The sequence below is a fragment of the Eptesicus fuscus genome, chromosome 15 (assembly GCF_027574615.1).
Source record: "Eptesicus fuscus isolate TK198812 chromosome 15, DD_ASM_mEF_20220401, whole genome shotgun sequence".
NCBI classification, from domain to species: domain Eukaryota; kingdom Metazoa; phylum Chordata; class Mammalia; order Chiroptera; family Vespertilionidae; genus Eptesicus; species Eptesicus fuscus.
In genome coordinates this window covers 30,521,789-30,536,722 of record NC_072487.1, presented here as the reverse complement: position 1 = coordinate 30,536,722, position 14,934 = coordinate 30,521,789, and the positions used below count along the sequence as shown (strand labels likewise).

Sequence of the window (14,934 nt, the reverse complement as noted above, 5' to 3'; positions counted from 1 at the left end):
CCTCATTTACCTCATTTTTGCTATGAAGGCAGTTCCTACCAGTATTGGTAGTACTTGTCGATGACTGTTCTTCAGCTTCAGACATATTCTGTCGACGACGTCACTTTCTTTTGGCTTCAGAGATATGTTTTGGCAATAGTTGGTTTTCAGACATATTCTGTCAACAATTTCAGCTTCAGAATGTCAACAAAAACGTGATGTCTTTACCTGGCACCCACAGCCATCGTTTGGGGGCTGGGCTGAGCTGGGCTGTGGCCCGCATTTTGTGCCATGGGGTCTCAGCAGCATTGGCTGTGATTTGGTGGGCTGTCGCTCTGGGGTGGTGGCGGGGCCTGTGTCCCACTTGGGGGAAGCCTAGTGTTGCTTTGTCAGTGCCAGGTCCGCAGTGCCATTTCTCTGTGTGGGACACAGCAGCTCCTGCATTGAGCGTCTGCCCCCTGATGGTCAGTATGCATCATAGCGACCGGTTGGACAGTGGGAAGGACACTTAGCATATTAGCCTTTTATATATAGACTAGAGGCCCAGTGCATGAATTCATGCACGGGTGGGGTCCCTCTGGGTGGCCTGCGGGGTTTGGGCTGAAACCCGCAGTCCAACGCTGCCTGCAGCTCCTTCCTGCAGCTCCCACTCATCCTGGCCCCACTGTGCCTGCCGCGGGCTCGCGCCCAATCAGTCCTGATCGGGAGAGGTTCATGCTGCCACAGCAGCACTCGCCAGCCATGAGCCCTGCGTCTGGTGCCCTCCCAATGGGAGTGGTCTGTGGGATCGGGCTGAAACTGGCTCTCCGACATCCCCTGAGGGGTCCCGGATTGGGAGAGGGTGCAGGCCAGGCTGAAGGGACCCCCTGGTGTCAGTGCACATCATAGCGACTGGTCGACCAGTTGACTGTCTGCCCCCTGGTGGTCAGTGCACGTCATAGCGAGCGGTTGAGCAACCTTAGCATGTCATTAGCATATTACACTTTGTTTTGTTGTTCAGTTCTGCCATTTGGTCCATTTGCATATTACCCTTTTATTATATAGGATGCTTGTTCCTCTTTCCCATTTAGGGACCTTTGAAGCTTGAGCAAATTGATGTTTTTTCTTTTCTGTGTCAACTATTTTGCATTTTCTATAAACATAAGTAGAAATGGTATTATGGTATATAGATCATGCCTGATTTAAAAACACACACAATTATTTTGTATAAGAAGACCATAGAAATAATTTCTAGTTAAGTTTTCTAGTTAACTTTGGTAGTTAAGTTACTTTTAACCTTTTGCACTCAGATGTCGAGATTAAAATTACTCTTTGAATATATCAATAATTTGAAATATAAAAAAATCCAAATAAATAAGTTTGTATGAAAAGAAACTCCAGTTTTTTATTCTACTGCCGCGCTTTGTAAAATCTGGGGTATTTAAAAAATTAAATCCCGAGTAGAATAAAGGAATCGAGAAAAAAAGCAAGCGAGTGCAAAGGGTTAAAATTTGTCATGCTACTTACATCACCACCTAATATACATATGAATATACTAGAGGCCCAATGCATGAAATTCGTGCACTCAGGGCGGTCCCTCAGCCTGGCCTGCACCCTCTTGCAGTCCAGGAGCCCTCTGGGGATGTCCGACTGACAGCTTAGGCCTGCTCCCTGATGTCAATGGGGTATTAAAGTCCCCCACTATGACTGTTTTGCTGGAGTGGGCCTAAGCTGTCAGTTGGACATCCTTAGCTCTGCTGCAGAGGGGGAAGAGGCTTGTGCCACTGCCGCTGTGCTCACCAGCCGTGAGCCCAGCTCAGGGCTTCTGGCTGACCGTGCTCCCCTGTGGGAGCACACTGACCACCAGGGGACAGCTCCTGCATTGAGTGTCTGCCCCTTGGTGGTCAGTGCACATCATAGCAATCGGTTGTTCCTCAGTTCAATTTGCATATTACCCTTTTATTATATAGGATGTATGTGTGCTAAAGTTTCAATATGTACAGTTATTCTGATATCATTTATTCTGTTGTAATTTTATTAAAAATAAGTGGTGATTGGGGACTCATTAAATTGTCTGCAGGATTCTTCAGTAGGTCATGGCTTGCAGTTGAAAAGGTGCCACAATTTTCTAGAGGGAAAAGGTTGGCTCCGAGGGATTAAATTGAGTTAGGAAGCCCTGGCTGGCATGGCACAGTGGTTGATAGTTGACCTATGAACCAGGAGGTCATGGTTGATTCCCAGTCAGGGCACATGCCTGGGTTGCGGGTTCAGTCTCCAGTAGGGGGTGTGCAGGAGGCAGCCAATCCATGATTTGCTCTCATCATGGATGTTTCTCCCGCTCTCCCTCTCTGAAATCAATAAAAATATATTAAAAAAAAAAAACTGAGTTAGGCAAACTAGAGTCATGGTGGTGTGCTTAAGAGCCTGGACTTTGGAGGATGGACTTGGGCTCATCTCTTGGCTCTGCCACTTGCCAGTCTAGTAGGCATTCTAGAGCTTAAAACTTCTAGAAAATGGGAATGGCACTTCCTACCTTGGGGTTTTGAGGATTAAGTGGAAGAATGTATGGCTATAATGTAAGTATTAATACACACCCACTGTTTTTTGCCATTATTACTTGTTTCAGGACAAATTGGAGTTTCTCTGACTTGAGCCCAGTGGTCTTTGTACAGATTGCAGAATCTACTAGGACAGGAGTTATGGGACAGTGTTAAGTAGCAGAACAAGTGGATGGGAATTGTTTAGTTCAGTGGTCGGCAAATTGCGGCTCGCGAGCCACATGCGGCTCGTGAGCCGCGGTTTGCCGCTCTGTTGACTAATGAGTTTGCCGACCACTGGTTTAGTTGATTTGCTGACCCTTTGGGATCAGGTCAGGTGACTGCTGGAATGTGTGCTCACAAGTTCTGTTAGTTCTTTATAGGAGTGGGAGCTGCATGAAGGTGTCAGGCAGTTACAGTGCCTTCAGTGCAGAAGAGTTGGACTGCTATCCTTATTCATGGGTGGGAGGTTGAAGCTAAAGTGTGTGTGTGTGTGTGTGTGTGTGTGTGTGTGTGTGTGTGTGTGTGTGTGTTTCTGTGTGTAAGATCAACTCTGGGGAAGGCTAGAGGACATATTCTCCTGTGTCCTGAGTTTTCACTCTACCTCCTTCCATTTTATATTTTAGATAAAAATCTGTTCTTAAAAGGAATTGAAGCCAATTTGAATGTTAAAATTTAAATAAGAAAATTAAATTCATATAAAGTCCTAATATGAAGAGAAACCCATTTATTAACATTTAGTGTTTTCCCTTCCAGTTTTTTCTCATGCATTTAAAAGAAGGTGGCATTAATACTGTACATCAGGCACCTTTATAATGAAATTAAAAACTGAACTGGCTAGATAGCTCTAGATTAGTAAGATGGTAGAGGACGGGAGAAGGGACAGTGTTGAATGGGAGAGATAGTAACCTTGTTTTAATCTGCCCTCTTAGCTGCTCTGTAAGAAGTAGGTATTTGACTGCTATTCTCCCTTTTTACTGCTATTCTCCCTTATTAGGCATGTGCTCCCGAGGTCAGAAGAACAGATCTTATGGTTGTTGTGCTGCTAAAATTAGTATCCCGTTAGATTGCTGGTAGAGTTTCTATTTTTTTGTGGAATATGAAAGCTGAACTGTTTCTAACAGTTCTATTAACCATATATTTGCTAGTCAGTGCTTTTCAAATGCTTCAGGTTCTCCACCAGTGATCCCTCTCAGGTCCTGAGAAAAACCTAAGTAGCCTACCCTCCATGGCAGAACTTGATTGGGCAGTGCTGCCTGGAAAGGGTGACTTAACATGAGTCCATTCTGTTTTCTCTTTTTCCCCACAGATTTTGAAGCCAGCTTCATAAGGCTTTTGGACAAAATAACAAATGGTTCTCGAATTGAAATAAACCAAACAGGTAAGCTCCTTTTCTTCCCATTCCGGAAAGCACCTACATGTGCACTACTTAATCATTCTTCTGTTTCTCACTCCATTTGATGGTATACATTTTATATTCAGATGGAAACATCCAGTTTCCTGTCTGTGATACAATTGTTTGGAGATATGTGTGAACTATGTCAATTTAAGGGGCATACACTTGATTTAAGGAAGTTAGAAGACTGAAAATTTCAGATCAACCAACAAGCACTTCCTCTTTTTTAACAGTAAAGTATTTTATACCTACCATTTATTAACATACAACTTATCAAAGTCGTTTACTTATATTATCACAACAAAATCTTAGAACAAACTCTAGGAGGTAGTTGTATGTGCTGAATTTTATTTTTTACTTTGCTTTTAAGATTAGTTTAAATATATATTTAAGATTAGTTTAAATAAGTATATGCAAAAATTGTGAAAGCCCATTCAACTGTTTCCTTTCCATTCCCTCCCCAGGTGCAGCCATGCTGGGGCGGGGGTGTACGCTTGTCTCCTTCCTCTATATGCATTTGCTTATATGGGCACCTCTGTATCTTGGACGAGCCATTTTCAGCCAGTGTGCTGCAACAATTTTTAAAAAGATGCAATACCTGACTATTTCGTCAGTGGCACTGACCTCTTTTCCCTTAGATGGTCAGATTAAAAAAAAAAAAATGACAATAGCGAACACAATATCTGTCCAGTGTGAATGAGTCAGAGTTATACCTAAATTTTTTTGGTCAGGTCAGCAAAAACACTTGATATATTTTTTGGTGTGCCGTAGAATTTTAATTAGTGAGATGAGGATGGTTGAAAATAGCTGTCTTAGACCAGTGGTTGGCAAACTGATTAGTCAACAGAGCCAAATATCAACAGTACAACGATTGAAATTTCTTTTGAGAGCCAAATTTTTTAAACTTAAACTCTTCTAATGCCACTTCTTCAAAATAGACTCGCCCAGGCCGTGGTATTTTGTGAAAGAGCCACACTCAAGGGACCAAAGAGCCGCATGTGGCTTGCGAGCCGCAGTTTGCCGACCCAGGTCTAGGACCATCAACAGGGTTGTGTGCTTGCTATGTTCTACAGCCAGCTTTTTTCTTCACTAGCACAGATGTCACAGGTTAATCTCAGTTATTTCAGTAGGCCTCATATAGTATTCCATTGTATGGATGCATGATCATTTATTTCATTCACTTTGTTTCTAGGTACTTTTTGTTGTTTGTTTGCTATTAGAAACACTTTTACAATATATACATTGTATAGGAAGCAAACATCTTTGCCGGGTTCCATGAAGGAATTATGTACCTTTCTGTACATGTGCAACAGAGGAAACTCTGAACTTGTTGACTCTTTTCTTTCTAATCCTCACCTGAGGATACGTTTATTGATTTTAGAGAGGAAGGGAGAAAGAGAGAGAAACATCTATTCCTTGCCTCTCCTACACACCCCAACCAGGATCGCACCTGTAACCCAGGTATGTGCCCTGACTGGAAATCAAACCCGAAAATCTTTGGTGTACGTGGCAACGCTCCAACCAAGTGAGCCACACCGGCCAGGGCCCACATGTTGTCTCTTTTAAGAAAGAAGACAAGCTTGGCTTAATAAGTGGCCTGGCACCACAGGGAATTTGTTGCAGAGAACAGGTTTTAGGTATGAGGCTTCAGATGCCCTTTGCAAGCTATGGTCCCATTAGTCTTTCTTGGCCTGTTTACTTTGAAATACCTGGAGATTTTTTCAGCAGTTTATATTGGTGATTCAGAGGGCAGGTAATTGTACAGTCAGTCCTCGGGTTACCTCGGACTCGACGTAAGTGGTCACGTCACCATCTCCCATTTATTTATTAAAAAAAAAAAGTTCTGTCATTTCGACGTATGTACATATGTGCTTTATGTTTTTTATTATTTATTTACCACAAGTAAAGGTCAGGAATTGTTATCTTTTAACTTTTTTCCCCACTGTTTCACTTCATTACTGCTGTGTATGTGCTCATGTGAGTGACGTATGTGCTTATGTAGGTGGGTTCAGAGGTCCGACTTATGGCGAAAATCGCGTTATGTCACGCTGTAGGAACGGATCTCTTAACCGAGGACCTACTGTATTATTTTCTAATCACTTCGACAGTGTAGGTTGGGAAGTAGATATTTACATGATCCTGCTTCTACCTTGTATCTACCCTGTCCCAACGCAAAAATCACTCTTCCATACCCACCTCCACCCCAGGGTAGAATACTTCATTCTGATGACCTGGTCAATTTCTCATTTGGTTAATTTGCAGGGATAAACAGATAAGCAGTATTTAATTGTTATATAGCTTTTTTTTTAAATGGCTTTTTGTACTAGAGGATTAGTTTTGTGACTCATGAATAGTGTTTAGAATAACTAATGTAGAATCTTTCCCTTTGAGAAGCTTGGGAGGAATATGATTCTGATTTTGATCGATTCTGATTGTGATTGATGGGGTTTTAGTTTTTAATATAGTAAGACCTAAATTTATTCTGTGAAACTCCCAAGAGCTGCTTTCCCTTTGGAGTGACTGAATGTATCTCCTTCCTCTGTTGCTAAATTTGCTTATTGATAAATTGTGCCAAAAGACATTGCAAAACATTTGAGCAGCAAAAAGACCTTGTTCACCCATTTATACTCCCAGATCATCTAGAGTATCTTATTTTGTTTTTCCTCTAATATGTTAATCTGGTAAGAAACTTTTTTTTTTTTTTTTGATTTTTACAGGGAGGAAGGGAGAGGGACAGAGAGCTATAAATGTCGATGAGAGAGAAACATCGACCAGCTGCCTCCTGCACACCCCGCACTGGGGATGTGCCCGCAACCAAGGTACATGCCCTTGACAGGAATCGAACCTGGGACCTTCCAGTCCGCAGGCTGATGCTCTATCCACTGAGCCAAACCGGTTTTGGCAAGAAACTTTTTGAATGTTAGGAATATGTGACAAAGTGAATAAAGATAATAAAAAGTTTCTAATAAAGCTAGTAATAAGTAAATTTAGATATTTTTATTTGTTTATTTCTATAATAGCTACTATTAATGGAATTGCCATAAAGTACTTGCTTTTCTAGGCATCTTGTTTGGTGAGTGTGGTACATGGGAAATCTCATTTCAAGGGCCTACAAGAAGCTGATTGCTGGTGGGATGGTTTCAGAGCATCGTTTGTAAACACCCTTGTTCAGCAAACTCTGAGAATGTGCTGTTGGGAGATTTAAGATACCTGTTAGGATTTTTTTTTTCTCTCTGCCTTGCCATGACTTTGGCAAGTCAGATGGCTTGGGGAGGGGCTTAATTTATTTATTACTGTTTATTAAATTACACTCACCGTTTATTATTATTACAAGGGCTTGACAGTAATGAGTCAGCTTTTGGACTGAAGTGTGGGCTCTTAGGAATGGCATTTTGAACTCCCTTGGATGCCCATGTCAGACTTTCCCCTTGGGGCTCATTGCCTGTGTTGATTTTGTGACACCGAGGGTTTTTTTTTCCTTGCTGAATGTGGCTCTCTTTCCTCTTATGTAAGGGACGACCTTATATTACCAGCCTGGCCTCCTGTATGGTGGATCCGTGGAGCATGACTGCAGTGTCCTTCGTGGCATTGGCTATTACCTGGAGAGTCTTCTTTGCCTGGCTCCATTTATGAAGCACCCATTAAGGATAGTTCTTCGAGGAGTGACCAATGACCAGGTTGACCCCTCGGTGAGTAGTGAGGCCACACCATGGTGTGAATTTTGTTTTGTCTCTTGTCACAACTCAACTTTTGATAAACAAGCTCCTGATAAAGCACAGGTTTATTGTTGAGTGTTTTTGTTTTGTTATTTACCTTGAGATTTAGAGATTAATCACTGCAGGACGAAGATGAACCAAGATTCATATCAGTCATATTCAGTAACGATTGTTGCCATTCATCAAGGTGCCTTTCATTGTCGTGTCAAAGAACCTTCAGAACAGATGCTGGCAGTCTCACCACGGTTGACATGAAATATGGCTCTGTTGGCTGAAGTGTGTGGGAGTAAAACTTTCGCAAGGTCATGTGATAGCTGAGGCTGGAAAGCAGCAGACCAAAATTTTAGACAGAAAATATTTCCTTGGCATTGTTGCAGCATAGTCTTGACTTATTTAAACTTTAGGACATTCTTCTGAAAAGAGTTTGCAGATTTAGGAAAAAGGCATAGGGACAGGGACTGTATATGTAACCTTTGATAGTTTAAGGGCACAGCAACCTTCTTATTAAGTAGGCTAATTTTCCTGCATGTATGGGGAAGATAGTTTAATATACAGGTGGAATTTTCATTGTGGCCACCACGAGTGTCTTAGTGCCAGTCCAGGATGGATTTTGATTTGTGTGTGTGTGTGTGTGTGTGTGTGTGTGTGTGTGTGTGTGAGAGAGAGAGAGAGAGAGAGAGAGAGAGAGAGAGAGAGAGAGAGAGAGATATTGGAGTAGTTCTTGCCAGACCTGCCTTAGACCTCTCATAGGAAGAGAAGGATCCTCACCTTTAGCTGCTCTGCTGCCCAGAGAGGGTATCTTAATGCCTGTGGCCACTATGCCAAGTCCTGACTGAGGACTCTTATCTTCACCTCTACAGACATGGAACCAAGATTGATGAAGGGTCAATAATATTATAATAACTATGTATGGTGCCAGTTGCATACTGGAAATATCAGGGGGAACACCTTGTAAAGTATATGCTGTGCACCTGAAACTAATATAAAATAATGCTGAATGTAAAGTGTAATTGAAAAAAAATTTTTTTTCCATCTGAAGACCGATGAAGGGGTGGCTTCTAAAGTAGAATGTGAAGTATCTAACTTCTCTAACCAGGGAAGACCAGTTAGGTGGTTCAGTGAGCTGCACAGTGGAGACTGCTGGTATTCACCTATACACTTTTAGAGTATAAACCTGGTTAATGTGTTCTTAGGCAGTAAAAGACTTATTTCCCAATTCTTGGGAATTTGGGTACATAAACTCTTTTCCTAGAATCTTAGTACAGTGCATGATCTGAAATTCTTAGCTGTAAAGGAATGCTGAATAAACTGTCTAGAATTTTAAACTAATTTCAAAGGATTGCTTTTTTCTTGTATTTTTCTGGAAGATTCTAGGAAGTGGGCCCTTGAGTTGAAAGTGTTCCCAAGGGGAGGCCTCTGCACTTCCAGGTGGAGGGTGGAGAAGGTGCCTTGAGTAATGGGAAAGGCCCCGAGCATACAGGAGACTTTGGCACTGTGTCCCAGTTTTGTACTCTTTCTATAATTGCTAATGACCTTAAAAGCTGGCAATATTTTTAAAAGTTTTATATATTAACAGACAAAGGTTAGTTGAAGAATTCCCCAGAAATTAATTCTTTTGTGCAGAACATATAAAAGAAATTTGTTTTCATATGCTACAGGACTGCTTTTGCTCCCTGCAAGACTAAAATGACCTTGGATAGTACTTGGCTCCAACCCAGGATAAAATAAATACACCTAATCTTAGATAAAGAATAACTTCTTCAGCCTGTGGCTGCTTCATTTTGAGCTTTCTCTTCAACATGTCGTTTCCCCATCAGTTCATGTCCACATTTGCTGTCTGCATCAGGATGAATATGATGCGTCCTGCCCTTTGGGAACTTGTTCTCATGGGTTGGACAGCTGTGAACGCATAGAGGGGAGGCTACAAGGCTGAGTACCTCTGGGCTCTGATAGAGGTACAAAGTGCTGAGGGTTAAGGAGGGTTTTGTAGAGGAAGGGAAACCACAGAATCAGCCTGGTTTTTAGTAAGAGCACTGTGGAGGCTGAAAGAAGGATGAATTGGAGGTTTGTCAATTAGTTTGAACATAATAGAGATGGAAGTAGATAGGAAGGAACTGATATGAAGGACAGTGTGGAGGGGAGACTTCATGATTTGACAGCTAATTGGAGATGGGATAGGAGGAAGTGTTCATAAAATAACTTCATGATTTTTGTCCTGGTTGACTTGAAGGATAGTGATCAGAAGGAGTTGAACACAGGGAAAAGGAAAATTGTGGTTGGTAGTTGGGTGATGTGGTTGATTTTGGTATGGTGGAAGGATATCCATGTGTGGTTGTCCAGTTGGCAGTTGGACATTACTGTCTGGAGCTTCAGTGATATGTCATCAGTATCTTATCTACTGATAGTTAACCCTTTGCACTCACTTGCTTTTTTCTCGATTCCTTTATTCTACTCGGGATTTAATGCTGTGTCGAGTCACACTCGACATCCGAGTGCAAAAGGTTAAATCCCTAGGAGAATGAGATTGACCAGTGCTGAGCAGAGTTGAACACCGACGGCTTTCTGTCTGAGTTAATCCTGATGCAGATAGTAAAACAACTATCAGTGTTTTTCCTTTGGCCTGCGCAAGGTGGTGGTGTGTGTATCTGAATTGAATGTTCATGTTTGGAACCCAGATTTTACATTGTAGTAGGTTGATGCGGCAGCATTGATGGCAGTTCTTCTCCAACAGCCTCCCATTGGAGCTGAGTAGTAGCCGCCCTCTTGGGAAAAGGCATGAGCTCTCCAGTTAGCTGGAGGTCTTAGCTGATCTCATCATTCATTTACATTCCCCTTCTGGCCTGTATTGAGCATTAGAGGTTTTGCTGTATGGTCCCAGGGACCGAGAATAGAAGAGGAAATGGATGTGTAAGGTGTGAGTAGGGGAAGAGGAGCTGCAGACAGTGAGTGGAGGTAGAAGTGTTTGGAGAAGCCAAGCAGGTTGCTATGTCTCCACTTGCTTCATTGGCTGTTTCTTCTTCCCATCTGCTCAAGGTTTAATGAAACGTTTTATTTATTATGAAATAATTCTACAGGTTGATGTTCTTAGGGCAACGGCCCTCCCTGTTTTGAAACATTTTGGAATTTATGGTGAAGTTTGGAGTTTTGAGAAGCCATGAGTTGATTGAGGATTGGGTAGGGAGATTCAGCAATGAGAAGTTTTATTGACCTTTGAGGGAGCAGTGACATTAGTGTGTAAGGACCGTCACAGGGTGAGGGATGAATAGAAAAGAGAACCATGGAAAGGAGATTCAGAAGGTTAGATAGGATGTTTCCTGAAGAGCTGAGTTTGGAAATGGTTTTCTAAATGAGAGATTTGAGCTTGCTTGTAGGCTGAGGAGATGCTGCAATGGAGAAGGAAATAATTAAAAGGGTTGGGGGACTTAGTAAGGGTAGCTCCTGCAGAAGTCCAGAGGGGATGAGCATCGAAAACAGAAGTGGTGGGATGAGCCCTATTAATAGGTAGGAACATTTTTTCCCTTCAGAGGCAAAAGATAGAAAATGGGGAGACATTCTGGGGAGAAGCAAAGTTCCTTTGAAGCTCAGTGATTTGGCACCAGAACCCCCAATAGCAATAGATATTTATTGGTGCCAACATCATGGTCAGATGGTGAGTGAAGATTCCATTCTTTTTCATTACCGTTCTGGAAGGGGAATGAAGTACAATAAAGTCTGCTGTGTGTTGAGCACAGTTCTAGTAAATGTAGCCATATTTATTTAATTCTGGTACAAACCCTGTGAGATGGGGTTCCTGCCACTGTTTCAGACAAGGTAACTGAGAGCAGTTTCTTCCCTTCTAGTTGGCATTGTATCTGATGACATTTCTACCTGTTGATTGATTGAGTGAGTGAACCTGTCAGGCTGACTGACGACTTTGCCCTGAGGTGCCACTTGGGTCAGACTTTGTTTTTTCTTCCTAACCACTGAGTGTTCAGTTTTCCTTAAGTAGAACTTACAGCCCACCCCCACTTTACTGAAACTATGGTGCAGAGCCGGAGGAGTCCAGTCCAGCCCCTCATGCACAGCAGGAAGCCAAGGCCCTGGGGAGGTAGGGAGTGTGCAGGTTTCACAGCTAGTAAGAGGCAGAGTGAGACTCAAGCCTACATGTGTTCTTCCAGCCCTCATCCCACCACGCAAGTTGCCTGCCTTTTGCATCAGATGGAGAGTGATTTAGGAGACAGGACCACACCTGGAGTTATACACAGGCTTCTGGCTGAACCTCAGAGTAAATCTGACTTCATCCTGTATGACTCCAGGTACAGGGAGGGTGAACCAGAAGGGCTGTTCTGCTTTCTTGCCTTTTCTGTCTCCAGGAGAGCTGGTGGCTGCCTATTCCAGGGAGTTATATGGGCAGAGTAACTCACATCCTTGTATCCCCTGATTTTTTCAGAATCTGGCTTGGCCTTCTCCCCAGCTGCCCTTAGTACTAGCCTAGGCTGAATTCTCCTTGGTGCTGGCCATCCCAAATGTATGTTTTAAGTATTTGGGTGTATTTAACTTTAATATTTAGGTTGAAATGAGCTAATTTTCAGTGAGTTTTCCTAGTAACTTCTTCAGCGCCCCCCTCATCCATTATCTACATGATCCTAGGCTTCATATGTCATTTCTACCTCACGTTAATTTTCTGACACCAGAGTGTGTAGGCAGGGCCTATTCTCTGCTATAAAGCCTTATTGGAGTATCATTCTGTTGAGTCTTAGCATGTTGGAATGGGTAGCACCTTGAAGACAGGCTGACACGCTTGCCTTAGAGATAAGGAAATTAGACAGTTGTCTGAGATTATGCAGCTCACTAGAGGGAGAGCCTGAACCAGGACCAGCACTTTCCCTTACACCCTCTGCTCTCGCTGCCTGCCCTCACTGCTCCTGATAAGGTCAGCTCCCAAGTGCCTAGGAACGGCCATTTGCCCATTGGGAGCAAGGAAGGGAGTGACTTTCTTTCCCATGTTGCAGTTGAGTCAGCATTCACTGTCTTGTTGGATCAGTGTGCTTTGAATGTCATCCTTATACTCTGAGGAATCTATATGTGAACAGGATAGGACCCCAGGCCTCCTATCAGTTCTGAATAGGGAGGAGATATTAGTCATACTTGACACAGCCTTGCCATTAACTGTGCAGTTGTGGGTTTGTGCTGCTTCAGGTAGTTTGAGGCAATCATTCCTCCACTGCCCTCACTTTCTTACAGAACCACCCTTTCTTTCACTGCCTATGCGATGGGCATCAGCAATATTCTTAAGTAGCTGTTGACTCCTTTTTTTGGTTTGCTTTGGCTTTGACGTGCCACAAGCTTTAAAGATTAAACAACTGTGTTGGGAAAAGATTAATAAAAAATATGGTATTTTTTTTCTGTAGTGTAAATACATAAAAGAATGAGCAGAGGTCCAAGTTTGTTCTATATGAATCCTGCAGGTTCTCATACTTTTTGCATGTGTTTTTGGTCATGATGATGACTTGTAAGGTAGGTATAAGTCTCCATGTCAAAAACGAGGAAAGGAGCTCGGAGGAGCTAGTGGCTTATAAAATCTGTTTTCCTCCGGAGCAGAGTGCTCCCATGCCCTCAGTTGTAAGCCAGAATCCTTTCTTTACCAGAGTATACATCATCTACCTGGTTGCTATGTCTCCACTTGCTTCATTGGCTGTTTCTTCTTCCCATCTGCTCAAGGTTAAATGAAACGTTTTATTTATTATGAAATAATTCTACAGGTTGATGTTCTTAGGGCAACGGCCCTCCCTGTTTTGAAACATTTTGGAATTGATGGTGAATCACTTGAGCTAAAGGTAAGAATGAATTGTTTTCTGTATACATCTGTGTAAAACATTTCCTTGCCAACTCATTGGAAGAGCTGTATGACGTGTGTGTGTGTGTGTGTGTGATATTTGAAATAAGCATTTATGAGAAGACCCATAGGACATACAAACATGAAAAATTTTGAGTTGAAAGGGACCCTTTAGAAGGACAATAGTAGCCAACAGTTATATTGTACTTTCTTTGTGGTGGGCATTGTTGTAAACATTTTACAAGTATTAATACTTTACTACTCATAACAACTCCATTTGTGTCACTCAGTTAATAAGTAGTAGAGTTAGGATTCTAGCCATAATGCTTCTCTAATCTAGTTCATCTAGATATAGATTATGTCTTAACATCATAGTGCAACATGTTGCTCACATTTTTATGATGAGGCTGGTGTACATAAATAAACCCACTTCTTTGCCAGTCGTATAAAAGTTGAACACATACAGCCCTAGCCGGTTTGGTTCAGTGGATAGAGCGTTGGCCTTCGATTTCGATCAAGGGCATATGCTGGGGTTGCAGGCTTGATCCCCAGTGGGGGGGCATGCAGGAGGCAGCCAATCAATGATTCTCTCTCATCATTGATGTTTCTATCTCTCCCTCTCCCTTCCTCTCTCAAATCAATAAAAATATATTTTAAAAAATAAAAGTATAACACATATAATTATGTATGAATCTCATGTTGTTTTGTTTATAATAGCCCCTAAGCATACAGAAGCCACCGTAGCATTCCCAGTAAGAGGCCATGTTGAGTGATTGACCTGGAAACAAAATTAAAAAGTGATTAGAGACTACAAAGGTAGAAAACCAGTGATGGTTATTGCTCTCCAGTCAGGCATGTCCTATTCTACCATAGCTATGATATGATCTTGAGGAACAAAAACAAAGTAATGAAAGCTATTAAAGGGTCTACTTCATTAAAAGCAACAAGACTAACACAAATTCGAGAAGGGCCTATATCAGACTTGGAGAAACTTCTAATGACCTGGATTGAAGACCAGACATAGAAGTGTATCCCTCTCAGCACTATGACAATCACAGCCAAAACAAAAAGTTTGTTTGGGATGCTGAAAGAAGGCTGGACTCGATTACGTTGTCGAATATACTGCTAGCCCTGGGTGGTTTAAAGGATTCAAGCATGGTTATTCCTTATGTAATGTGAAATTGAGTGGTGAGTCTGTGAGTGCCGTGACGGGAGCTGAAGAATTTTGGGATACTCTAGATCAGCGATTGTTGGACCACACGGACCACCAGTGGTCTGTGGACCACCAGTTGGCAACCGCTGCTCCAAAGGTTTCCTTAAACCAGTGGTCGCCAACCTTTCGGACCTCACAGACCACCGCTGCTCTAGATAAACTGTTTGTGGAAGAAAATTACTTGTCAGAACAAACATTCAATATGGATGAAACCTCCCTATTCTGGAAATAGATGCCTGAAAAGACTTTCATCCATAAGAAGGTCAGGACAATCCCTAGTTTCAAGGCTTTTCAGAACA

At 42.3% G+C, this 14,934-nt stretch overlaps 1 protein-coding gene across 1 annotated transcript in view; it reads left to right on the top strand.

Annotated features, from left to right (window-relative positions):
* Nucleotides 1-14,934, top strand: part of RCL1 (RNA terminal phosphate cyclase like 1) — a 58,362-nt gene that overhangs the window by 12,678 nt on the left and 30,750 nt on the right. Inside the window, exons 2-4 of the mRNA XM_008144990.3 lie at nucleotides 3,805-3,876; nucleotides 7,405-7,580; nucleotides 13,349-13,423. Coding sequence (XP_008143212.1) covers nucleotides 3,805-3,876; nucleotides 7,405-7,580; nucleotides 13,349-13,423 — 323 coding nt within the window. The remainder of the gene's footprint in view (nucleotides 1-3,804; nucleotides 3,877-7,404; nucleotides 7,581-13,348; nucleotides 13,424-14,934) is intronic.